This window comes from Tachypleus tridentatus, chromosome 1 (assembly GCF_004210375.1).
Source record: "Tachypleus tridentatus isolate NWPU-2018 chromosome 1, ASM421037v1, whole genome shotgun sequence".
Lineage (NCBI taxonomy): Eukaryota > Metazoa > Arthropoda > Merostomata > Xiphosura > Limulidae > Tachypleus > Tachypleus tridentatus.
The window spans coordinates 93,345,872-93,359,460 of NC_134825.1; the positions used below are offsets into that span (position 1 = coordinate 93,345,872).

General features: G+C 32.3%; 1 protein-coding gene across 6 annotated transcripts in view; it reads right to left on the bottom strand.

The window, feature by feature from the left end:
- LOC143255631 (alpha-actinin-like) overlaps positions 1-13,589 on the bottom strand; it is a 110,774-nt gene that overhangs the window by 81,249 nt on the left and 15,936 nt on the right. For all 6 annotated transcript variants that reach the window (XM_076511629.1, XM_076511604.1, XM_076511639.1 and 3 more), the window contains exon 3: positions 3,972-4,206. In XM_076511629.1, the coding sequence (XP_076367744.1) occupies positions 3,972-4,206 (235 nt within the window). The remainder of the gene's footprint in view (positions 1-3,971; positions 4,207-13,589) is intronic.

Here is a 13,589-nt window from a genome sequence, read left to right on the forward strand (position 1 = left end):
TTATCAGTACTAGGGTTAAAAGCATGCTTTAACTCAACACATTTCTACAAGTTTAACAAAGTTCACTGTACAATTTTATTAGCTTGATCAGGCACAAGTATGTAAGATTATCACGAATCTTGCATTTCTTAATACTTCTTTAACTGTTATATACACTAAGCCAAATTGCCAGAGGTGGCATTTATGTTTTAATAATTGAATACTGCAAATGCAAACATTTCTGAAAAATGCACATTACAATGTGTATAGTACTTTTTAACTTAAAAATTTCAAAATTTATATTCTGTAATTCCTCAAATTTATTCACTATACCTTGAAAAGAAAAAAAATGTTTTCAATATTCAATGTTTCATTTCTGTATACTTACAAGAAGTTCTGCCTGTAAATGATGTATTTGTACATTATTAAAACTTTGTCTGCCTATCCCAATGAATATGTTTTTCAGGAACCACCACCTTTTAAAAACATACTTGTTCATGACTTTTTGTCATGTGATTTTCCTTCTTTGTTAGTGATTTTATTACCAAAGGTTTTGTTCCTACTCTTGTGATATCATACCATGTGGTCTGAACAATTAATAATGATGTAGTGCTTTGATAATGACTACAGGCAACATTTAAAAATGACCAGTTAGAAACTCTTTATGCCACTGTAAAATAAATAAAATGATCTGAATGTATAGTTTTGTCAAAAAGTAACTAGACAAAACAGAGATGAACAGAAGAATAAACTGGAAGTTTACAAAACTTAAGAATGAACCAGTTTGTTCTGAGATTTTTTTTTTTATAAGATCTTAAGATGTTTTTTCTATGACACTGTTTTTGTTTTGCTACATATTACAAAATGAAATAGCCTAAAACTGAGTTAAAGCTCCCAATTTATTATGTCTTATGATTTATCTTGGATGAGCCTCCAGTTTATTATGTTACATATTATGACTTAAGTAGCTTGAAACCGAGTTAAATTAGAATTTAAATTCAGAAGTTAATTAAATGTCAAAATGTATGACATTTATGATATTTGCCAACAAGATTGATACACACAGTTTTCTTTCTTAATACAAATATATTTAAATACACAAACAATAATATAATAATTACTACAAGTAATGATTTATATACAAAAGTTTTACAAACTTACAAACAATATTGAATCTCCTATCTGATCCTGAGCTTCTTTGACATCCTACATTCTAATTCATGATTAGTAAAATAATAAGGAGATGCTGTTAATACAATTCACTTGATGAAGAACTAGCTAGCTCTTCACTGATTCCAGGTGAGTTTTTACAGTTAAAGTTAGATAATGTCTTTGTAAAATGCTAACATCTGAGGCTAATCCACTGAAGTTAAATGGTTTGTAATGTTCAAAATTTATAAATGTTCCTGTAGTGTTTCACTTTATTTTCATCCATGCAACTTTTTAGGTCATCATATGCACAAAATTTAAATTCCTCAGTTGCACATAATGGTCTTAGTTTGTCAAAACTGTTCTCAATATGCATAGAACTACACCATCAATCAAAATAAATCTCTTTTTCATTGGCAAATTTCATATAAAATTAATTATCTTGCTTCCATTAACCTTGAAACTTTTGGTGATAAGCCTCCAATACTAACTTATGTGCTTTGAGAATAGCTGCTTTAACCTTATCATAATTTGTATTATCTCCTATAGAGAGAGCAACATACGTTTTTTGTGCTTTACCAGTTAAAACACTCTGTAATAATAATGACTATATTTTGGTGGGCCATTCTACAATTTGGGTAACCTTCTCAAAATCATGAAAATATTCATCAACTTCATTTACATTGAACTAGTTGATTATTTGTGGCACCAAAGCATTATATCCATGCGTGATGTATTTGTGGCATCATATCTGCACCTTGAGATTGGAGAAGAATAAAATTCTCTATGGTGGGAAATGGAGACAAAACAGGAACATCTCGTAATGAAAAAGTTTTTCCAGTATCGTACATACATAAGAAAGAGTTCTATTATAGTATGATGTGCAATGTATCATGGCATCATATCTGTAGCCTGAGAATGGAGAAAAATAAAGTTCTCCATCATAGGAAAATTGTGACCTTATTACATATCTATATGCATACAGGATAAATATTTTGTGAAGTTGGGGGTTGCACACTGTGTAATAAGAACGTTTTTCCAGTATCATATAAGCAAGAGTTCCATTATAGTATGATGGTGGTACTTTAACATGCCAATTAAGTTCAAAATTGTCATTTGCCCTTGGCCATTTGGAGTTCAATCTAACTTCCATTTATTTCAACCTAATTACTTTTTCTTTCAACTTCAATACAGGCTTGCTTTTTCTTGGCTGTGACAAGGGCTCATTGAAGCTCAATTAGTCTTGAGTCTTAGCTGGATCTCTAACTTATCTTCATCACTCAATTCCAACTCACTAGTGTGGACACTAGTGCATTACCTAAATGCTTCCTCATATAACAAATCATCACTGATCAGTATTGCAATATTATACTTTTTAGTTCACTTTTTTTCTCATTGATTTCTTAACTTCTAATTCTAAATATTCAGTATTTGAGCAATTAACTTTTGTTATACTTTTCTGGTTGTTTGAAGTTGGCTGTGTTAAGAAAATTTTAATAATCAGACATGATTAAATCTTTCTGGCACTCATAAATATAAGCTGAATTATGATTTGAATTTTAACTTAGAACAAATTTTGTCTCTGGTCAGATCTTGAGCATGAATTCCCAATTTATTGTGTCTTATGATTTATCTTGGATGAGCCTCCAATTTATTATGTTATATATTATGATTTAAATAGCCTGAAACCGAAGTTAACTGAATGTCAAGATGCATCAAATTTATGATATTTGCCAACAAGATTGATACACACAGTTTTCTTTCTTAATACAAATATATTCTAATAGTCAAGCAATAATGCAACTTATAATAACTGTTATTACAAATAATGATTTCTATACAAGTTTTACAAATTTACAAACAACACTGAGCCTTCTATCTGATCCAGAACTTCCTTGAGATCGTATATCCTCCTTATTCACGATAAGTGAACTATTTTTGAGTTGATATTGGTATAATTCACTTAATGGGCAGTTACCCAGCCCTTTGTTGAACATACAGGAGTTTTTGACAGCTGAAGTTATATAACACCTTTGTAAAAATACTAACACCCAATATTAACCTGCTGATGTAAAATGGTTTGCGATGTTCAAAATCTATTAATGTTCCTGGTCAAATATCCCTAAGTTCCTAATTAATAAGCATTAATCACAGTCATAGCTTATGAGGTTTAAAGCATACAAACTGTAGCAAACCAACAATATACTATCTCTTGGCACATTCTGTTGATTATTTTTTATATGCATTAGGTGAGATTCTAGAAATTTCACCTAAAACAACAATACTACTATTTACATATACATTGTTAAATGTTACAATCAAGAATTTTCTACAAGGTTTGGCAGGAATTTCACAATACAGATTTAACAATATAAGTTACATGCACTTCTAAATATATATTGAAGTGAAACAAACATTGATAGTAAAATAAATATATAATAGTAAATATTTCACAATTTTAAATTTTTACTGTTTAAAAGTTACAGAAATTGTCTTCTATGATAAGACATTATGTAAGCTTAGTTAGGTTTAGCCAGTCTGAATATACACAGTGAACAACTGAAAAATTAAAAACTTGTGTATATAGCTGTTTTCAAAACATTTCTCAAAGAATAGGCTACAAATGTAACATGTACAACACTTCATTCTAGTCACATAAAACCCTAAAATCTCTGAAATTGCCTTCTAGTGGCTGCATATGTCTTACATCAGTGCTTCTACAGTATCAGCACTTAGTAACTACATGACTTCATAATCATTCCTGCAGATAAACACCAGATGGAAATCATTTTGACAAAAAACAAACAAACAAAACATGTCAGTACAAGTAATTATGAATATACCTTCTGCTCCAATGGACACAAGTTTAACTCCTTTGCTGGCTATAAAATCAAGAGCCTTGTTGACATTAGCTATTTTGTGAAACCTCATTTTCCCTTTGTCTGGCCGGGGCAGTGTTTCTCCAGATATGACCTCCAACAACAACATAAGTTTCAAACCATTTCGGAAATCTTCTTCAATATTTTCAATCTGAGTTCCAGCTTTGCGAAGGTGGGAGTTACACCATGCAGTGAAAGTCTAAGTAGAAAAAAAGAAAAAGAAAATTCTTTAATAAAAAAAAGAACACTGTTCATGTCAAAACACCGATAAAATTTATCAGTAAAATCAGAAGATGATTAATTAATATGATAAATCCAGATCTGTGTAATATACTTGATTTTCATTCTCACTACTTACCTAGCCCCATGAACAAAATTCAAAAAGGAAAAAAGAAAAAAGGTTGAATCTCTTATCAATAAAAGGTCTTTTAAACTTCAAGCTATTGAATGGGTTGCATATGACTCACAAATTTAAATGAGCTTTTATGAAAAAAGTGTGTAAAAACTTAAAGCAAGTTGTGGCATAGGTTTTATCATCAATTAGCTCTAGTTACAATTGTAAATTATTATAAAATGACAAAATTCTATACCTAGATTTTGATAATTAAAAAAATAGAACAACAAATTTTAAATAGTATTTATTTTAATCTTGATTTATTCTAAAAACTGAGAAATTCAAAACAAAAACACTAATTAGTGCAATAAGTTGTCAAACAAATTAAAATTCTCTATACTGTAGAAAACTTTCCTAATCCATTAGTAGCTTTTACTATGTTTCAAAACTTGTTTATGGCAACTGGTATGTCAAGTCACTTTTATTCAATAATAATGATACATTACGTTTATAAGTAATATTAGTCTTACATGTAATTATTACTGACAAATAAAATACATTCATATTTCTAAGACATATATTACTAAATAACTGATAGTTGAAAAAGAAAAGCTATAAATGACCAGACCAACTTAAGATCCTCCAAATTTTTTAACCCACTTGTCTCTAGATGAATGTCAAGGCCATTTCTAATTCTTTGTTTAAACATATGCATGTTTAAACATACAAAACATCTGAATCTGTACCTGATGATGCCTTTTAGTAGCAAAACCATGGTCATGAATAAATTATGTATTTGTGAAGTGTACAGCTGTCTTGTTTTTTCTCAATTCTGTAATATCATATTAAAATTATATTCAAGTTTTATGGAACCAGTTCAATAATGTTTTTTGAGATGCAAAGGAATTAATTTGAAACATAACTTCAATAGCAGGTTAAGGAGAAGTAATCTACATCAATGTGTGTGTATAGGGGAAGTGGATATTTTGCACTTATCCACGTGGTAAAAAATAAAGATTGCAATGTAGTAGTAAATTTAAAACAGTTAAAAATTCTAAATGATATATAACTTTTGGACTATTAAAAATCTTTCATAAAAAATAATAGAATACATGTATAAATTTGTGTGTATGTGTTTACATGTATGATAAATATGAATTAAATGCTGGGATGTACATACAACCAACCATCCAGATAATAATTTCTGCCCCTTGTGGTGTAGCTATTTTTAAGCCACTTAATCTAAAAAACAACCTCTACATTATGACTATCTGCTCCATCTAAGTGTGGTTAAAAATACAAGTGTTCATCTGTGGGATTTTATTCACAACTGAAAGCATATTACTTCAAACATTTTGATCAAACATCATTGTAATTAACCATAACTGTCTTAAGCTTCAAAATAATATTGGGTTTGATCATCCAGCTTTAAACTTGTAACGTCCATCTTATAACACATTTATTTTTGTGCTTCTTAGTTTAACTCTCTGTACAGAATCATACAAAGGCTATGTACACTAGCTAATACTAATGTTAAACTGACAGAGAGGAGGGAATGCAACTAACTAAAAAATAGTACTCATCAACAATTCTTGGACTATTTTACTTGAATAATGGGATTTAGACATTCTTATAATACACTCAATTTTAAATTCATTGCTGAGAACTACTTTGGGGCAATAAGATGGGAACAATGGACCCTCAAATTTGAGATCAAATACGATAACCACTAAGCCATGCATAAAGACAGGTGTATATCATCTGGATACAAAATAAGCTATGTTTCAATGAACAAATTTCTTTTATTTCTTAGGTCTGTTGATCAGGAAATTAAAATGTACCTGACAGTGAACAGCAAGTGAATTATATTTGCTAGATGAAGTGCCCATCCCTTGGATGGAAGTTGTGTAAATTAATGATCAATGAAAGATTACCTTAGAGCACAAAGTTGCTCCATTATATATAATTGTAAAAAAAAATGAAAAATCGCCCATAAAAACAGCAAAACACACAAAATTTAAAATGTGTATGTATCTTTCCTTGGACCCAATTAACATCCATACCAAATTTCGTGAAAATCCATTTATAGGGAAAGTAGCAGTAAGAAAACAAAACGCCCCCCCCAAAAAAAAACAAGTCACAAGCCGTAAAATGCTAAACTGAAAAATTGAATGTTTCCTTGCATGAACCTAAGGAACGTCCTTATCAGTTTGAGTGAAGATTTATTCAAACCCTGCGAAGTAGTTACATGGTTATAAATTAGATAGTACTAGTATATTTATATATATACAAGAAAACATTACGTTACATTCTTGAAACTTTGTTTCGTGTTTCAGGCACATCTTAATAACCCGTACCTCCATGGAGCGAACATTTACATTACAACATTAATAACATTAGAATGGAGAAAAATAGAAGTTCTCCGTGACGAGAAACAGAAGACAAGCGAGAAAATCGTGACACCTATTACAAATCTACATGCACACAGGATAAAAATTTCGCGAAGTTTGGGGATTGCAAATCGCGTAATAAAAAAGATTTTCCAGTGCCATAAATATAAGCAAGAGTTTCATTACTGTATGATGATACAATATTTAACTTCATTGGCTAGTTTCTTCTTCATAAACATTGAAATTTTCTGATACTTGTGTCGGTTGGTTGTGTATGTTTCATCATCAATGTTCTGTGGTTTGGTTGTTCAAATTACACATCTGTGAATATGTACACACATGAATGTGACACTGTGCTCTTCCAAACGATAACTGTTTCAAAAGAAATAATGGACCACGCAGCTCCCTTGATAAATATCCACTTAAAAAAAATATATTTTTATCGATGTCAAAAGTCGCAACTAAGTTACCTATACTGGCATACGAAAGCTTCGCCCAAATGATTTAACCACGCGTTTCACTTCGTAACAAGACATACTGAAAAACATCATTTTCGTGCTATACTGTGAATAGAGCTTGTCATCTCAAAACTAAAAATTATCTATGAAAAATTACACGCTCAAACTATATTCGTGTGTTCAGAAAAAAATAAACATTTTTTTTAAAATAAAACAAATTAGTTCACATGAGTAGGCGTTTAGCATTTGGTAAATCTCTATGAACGTATCTCCTACATTTGTGATTAACATTACCGGTTAGAAAGCATTTTACGTGTGACCATAATGGAAAAAAAAACATATGGAACTATTTCTAACATGTTGTCTATAAAAGCGACAACTCTTTCTCAGAACCTAACGCCACGCTACAAAGGTTTGTACAAGCGAGGGAGGCGCCTAGTTTATTTTGTTCTTATTTAAATAATGTTGTGTATATCTTATGTAAGCCTGCAATGTTTCGAAACATATGCTCAAGGATCGTGACTGGAGTTCAGTTGTGTTGTTATTTAGAGCTTGCATGTAGAAAACTTTAAAACAACTACGTCACAATTATGGGGTAAAAATAACTATAGAAAATATGTTTCTTTATTATTGCGAATTCAGTAAAATTAAGTACTATAAATGTATAAAAAATACCATTCAACATCACTAGCATAGACATAATGAAATGTAATTGAAACAACACAACCTACAGTAAAACAAATTGTCCAGGGAGAGGTATTTTCCCTACACACTGTACAGCAGAGATTTCGACCATACAGCACTATCTCAATATAAAGTTTTACGGTTTTCGAATCCCCTTTGCACCAAACATACTCGCCCTTTCAGCCGTTGGGGCATTATAATGTGACGGTCAATCCCACTATTCTTTGATAAAAGAGTAGCCCAAGAGTTGACGGTGGGTGGTGATGACTAGCTGCCTTCCCTCTAGTCTTACATTGCTAAATTAAAGGTGGCTAGCGCAGATAGCCCTCGAGTAGCTTTGTGCGAAATTTAAAACAAGTAAATCGTCTAGTAATTATTTTAAAAGGATTTATTTAACTAGACAGCGTAGTTGTGTTAATTACAAATATAATAATAAGTAAACTTAGTTTCATGAAATGTTTCCTATTCAATTCAGTATCATAGTTATTTTTCTTCGTCTCAAATGAGTTAGTTCAGAATTACCGTTAAGAATACCAAAAACAAAGAACAAGGTTACATAATATTACCCTTCTTCTTTTCTTTTGTTATTAAATCCCTAACGACATATTCTGCTCTGTGGATGGTAATAATTGATAAAACTGTGTCAAAATTCTTTTACAAAAAAAAACAACAACAAGGAAATGTGCCCTATTTCAGTTTTTCTCCTTTCTCGAATAAAAATCCGAAAATAAAATGGCATATGTACAAGGTCATACTGTTTCCAGTTACCGTACCAAAAATGAAGATATTCGAGTCAGTCGACTTTGGGTGTTGGCTACTAACACACACCTAAACGCATGTATAATATATTGTCTCTGTCGTAATATGTAAATAATTCCGTTAAGTCTACTATAACACTCACGCGTGCGCATTTGTAACTGAAGGAAATACTTATCAAGATTGCCTCCCAGCATTCTATTCTGAAAAGATTTGTCGAATTCACAAGACTTGCCTATGTACATTACCGATTAATCATTCCATATTCAATTTCCATTGCTAAAGTGTTCAAAAACTTCACAGAAAATGGTATGGTTGTTTATATAGATCTAATGATACTCTCGTACCGTGGCACGGTACTTCATCAAGTAAGTGTAAAAGCTACAGTGGTTAGTTAGGTCTTTGTGATCCATGATTTATGCCAACTTGTTGCACCCAAGAGATAAAAGCAGAATGTCACCACTTTAGAACTGTTCCACGCATGCTCATGTATATTAACTTACAGGGACGTAGATCCTCGGGGGATGGGTGGGATATATCCCACCTTCATTTTAGGTGGGGGATATGGTGCATACAATCATCCTCTCCTACAGTTTGGTCTGTTGAATTGTTTTATTGCATAACAAGCCTACAAATTGTGTGTTTGTTCTTGTGATTCTCGTGTTCTTACCAATCGGAATTACATAATTAGGCCTAGATGTAGGCTTTTTCAGTAGCCGAAATGTAAAATGCAAAAGAAGTCTAGCCAAAATATTCAGAAGTTTACGTTTCTTACTGCGTCAAGGTATAGCATTACGTGGACATACTGATACAGAGGGGATCTTCCTGCAGTTAATGAAGCTCCTGGAAGAGGAAGATCCTGAGTTGATAGACAACTTGTCAAAGAAAACCACATTCGCATCACCCCAAGCTCAGAATGAAATAATGGAGATGTTCAGCCATCAAATACTGAGGAACATAGCACACGAAGTGCAGCAAATAAAATCTTTGCATTAATGGTTCATAGCACTGAAGATGTTACAGGTGCCAAACAGGAAGCAATATGTGTACGATACGTAGATGAGAACCTTGACGTCCATGAGACATTTCTTAGTTTGTACAGTGTTTCCAATACAACTGGTGAAACAATATCCTCGACTATACTTGACGTACTGACTAGACTCAATTTACCACTGTCAGGATTAAGAGCACAAACTTATGATGGAGCCACTAACATGAGTGGTGCATACAGTGGATGCCAGGAAAAATAAAAGAAAAGCAACCGTCAAATTTGTTTTTTCACTGAAGAGCACACAAGGCTAATTTAATAATGCAGCATGCAGTTGAAGCTTGTGAATGTGTTTGAGATTCTATCCAGTGGGTACATGAACTTGGTGTCTTGCTTCAGAGGTCAGGCAAATATAAGACAATCTTTGAAAATATTGTATCGTGAGACAGCCACAATGGTCTAGTTAAATACATCCGTCCACTGTGTCCAACACGCTGGTTGTGCCGCCTATCTGCAATTACATGTGCCAACATTGTTAATTCTTTGAATTAGCAAATGAAAAATCAGATGTAGCAGTGAAAGCACGAGGTTTGTTGAACAGATTTGACAAAGAAAGACAGTTTTAGGATTGTTGATGGCTCGGCATCCATTAGCTGCATTAGAGGAACTAAACCGAGCATTCCAAGCAAAATCAGCGACAGTATCTGACATGATTGAAGCATCTGCAATGACAGTTGAGCAATTGCGGGTATTGCGAACAGAGGAAAATTACAACAAGATATTTGATGAAGCTGAGAAAAAGGTAACTTCCCTGGATCTGGTGCCTATTGAACTTCCACACGTTCGCAGACCCTCTAGAAGGATCACAGGTGATGACTCAGCACACCATTCTGCAACAGCTAGAGATTACTACAGAAGCCAATATTTTGAATTTGTGGACACAATCAATGCAGACAACAACGACTTGAGGCAATATTTGGCACTTGACAACATGATCACATCTGAAAAGATTGACAACTCGGTTATAAACTTCTATCCAGAAATCTTTGCACAATGGCTCGAGTTTCAGTTGCCCATGTTAAAAGGAACCACAAAAGCAGTATCTCTTAAAGGTGTGAAGGATGCTTACTGTACAATGCATGAAACAAGCCAGCAGATGTTTAGTGAAGTGTTTCTTCTCATGAAAATTTTGCTTGAATGTACAGTATCCAGCTGCGAATGTGAACGCAGCTTTTCAGTGCCGCCTTAACCACGTGGCAGTTTGTCACACTCACAAAGATGAGGTCGACAAGATAAATATAGAAGAGCTTATGAAAGAATTCATAAACAGATCATCACAAAGGAGGTCTATGTTTGGGAACATGTAGACTAGAGGACTAAATGAATCTTACTTCATTGAAAAGTATGAATAATTATGTGCTACACTGTATTGATGTGTAATTTTCAAGAGTTCGCAAAGACATTTTAATTATTTTTATCAAACAACATGAACAGTTTTTCAGTAGATATAAACTTATCAAGGGTAATTATTAATTTTATTTATATTTGAAAACGTAATTCATGCAATGGAAGTTATTAGTAACCTTGTCAAGTATAATGGCCATCTTTTATACTGTGCAGTGTGCAGGAATAAATTCATGTGGCAGTTAATTTGTGACACATTTGTCTTTATTCTATTAACATTTTGAAAACTGTTCACAACACCTCACTTATACAAACCTACATGGAAACCTTAGAGAATCGTAGCAACAAGATTACTCTGTGACTGCATGTTTACAGCATTCAGGTTCACATTATCAGAGATTACCAATTTGAAAATTGAACAGTCCACATAAGTGGTTGCAAAAATCATCCCCCCATCAGGTGTAAAACACCTACTCCCCTGTTAACTTAAATAGTCATATTAATATATTATACTTGTATTTGAGATTCAAGAGTAAAATATGCATGTTTTGCAACTGAGAAGTTATACAATGAAACAATTAACTATTCATGAGGTGAAAGCCATTAAAACAGGATATTTTTCTTTATAAATTGTCGTCCCCGAACGTTGTCTCCACTCATAACTATTGCCACTTAATCTGGGAAGTACCTTTGAGGTCCCAAGGAGGTGACGTAAATGGGGCAGTGTAGGGGTATGATACCCCTGTCATTCCTACATCTTCTTCATGTTTTGACTATTATAAAAGCTTTGGAAAGCCTCTCACTAGGTATTAAAACCAATTTGTGTTTGATTGGAGCTACACTATAGACTTCATCCAAATCCTAATTCATAAAAGCTGCTTTTGCTTTCTTACTGGATATCAATCATAACGTCTTTTTCCCAGCTTAAAATAACAAAAGCATGTAACAAGACACTTACTTACACTCCTATGATTCTGTTATGATAAGCAAACTTTACACATTGTTGACAAGAGCTGAATTTCAAATTAACGGATGGACACTGAGAACCCCAAATTCCAATTTATTTTACAAAATATATTCTATTTAATGTCCCTCCCCCACAAAAACTAACTCAGAACATTGTGTAGGGTGGACAAAACGCCTGCTCCTTCCGCAAATCAAGATAGTGTTGATAACAGAAAGAACTTATTGCATATTATTAACATGCACTAACAAATGGTTCGATTGATAATCCAAAATGTTTGTTGTCTTTAATATTTCATAACAGGATAATACATGTATGATATATCCTTTTTAGCATATCAAGGGTGACCTTTGAAAAACGTTCAAAAATTTTGTTTCAAAGCACCAAATATTTCATATTGTTTCTTTCCCACAATCATTACTAAAATGCCAAAAACTAACTTGATAATAGGGGATGGGGTACCAGACTCTTGCCCATCCTGTAGAACCTCACTCCACATAATCGTTACAATCATAATTATAGTTAACTTTGATCAAAATAAGCTACTTACATACACCACAACTAAATATTAATTTATTCATTAATATACATAATTGAATACATTGTGTATTTACAAGATTTTCTGTAACATTAATTTCCCACTTTTAACAAATATGATTTACATAACTTTAGTATTAACTTTCATTAAACCTACCATACCTACGGGTATTTTTTTTTAATAGTTACAATATCAAAATGTGAACATGACCAAGGTATAACAATGAAGCAATCGGTATTTTCGTATTTAACACAAAAAATTAGTGAATAGGATCATAAAACACAAACAAAATAATCCGGTACAAAAATGCTTATATTTATACAGGTGAAAAACAAATATACTAAACATAAATTTGCATATACATGCTTTTCTTCAGAGATATACATAATGACATTCGTTCAAATAGCTATATTTGATTAATCTTCTTTATGTATTTGACAAGCAATCAAAATATTGCTGTATATTGAACTCTCTGACCATACATTGATTTAACCACTTCACAAAATTCTGGATATGCTACATAACCTCAAAACTCAAAATGTATCAAAATATGGTTGGGTACATTTAGAGTAGTGACAGTATAAAACATGTATCGTTGGTTCTTATGCCCGAGAATATTCTACAAATTTAGACAACAGATGGGGCTTTTGCCATACACATTTAACAAGTTACATGCATTTGTAAATATATATTAAACTGAAACATGGATACAAAAATATGAATATAAATGAAATCTGTTACAATGTACATAGAAAATCAGAAAACAACAGTTAGGGCAAAATTAGGGAGAACTGTTTGCACAAAGAGTTACATCCATCACCGGGATCAGGACCTAAATTTTACTGCTATAAGCTCTAATATTTATTGTTCAACCATAAGAGTAGAGCTGTGAATATACATAATCGACTAAAATAAGAATGAGACAAATCGTTGTTTTTAAATTCCTTGAGATCTTACTTCATACATGTAAACACGTTTCGTTTCTGAATCACGATCATATGCATAAGTATTGAACATCATCACTGAATGATATGTATACTTCACCAGTTAGACCAAACCAGTTTAT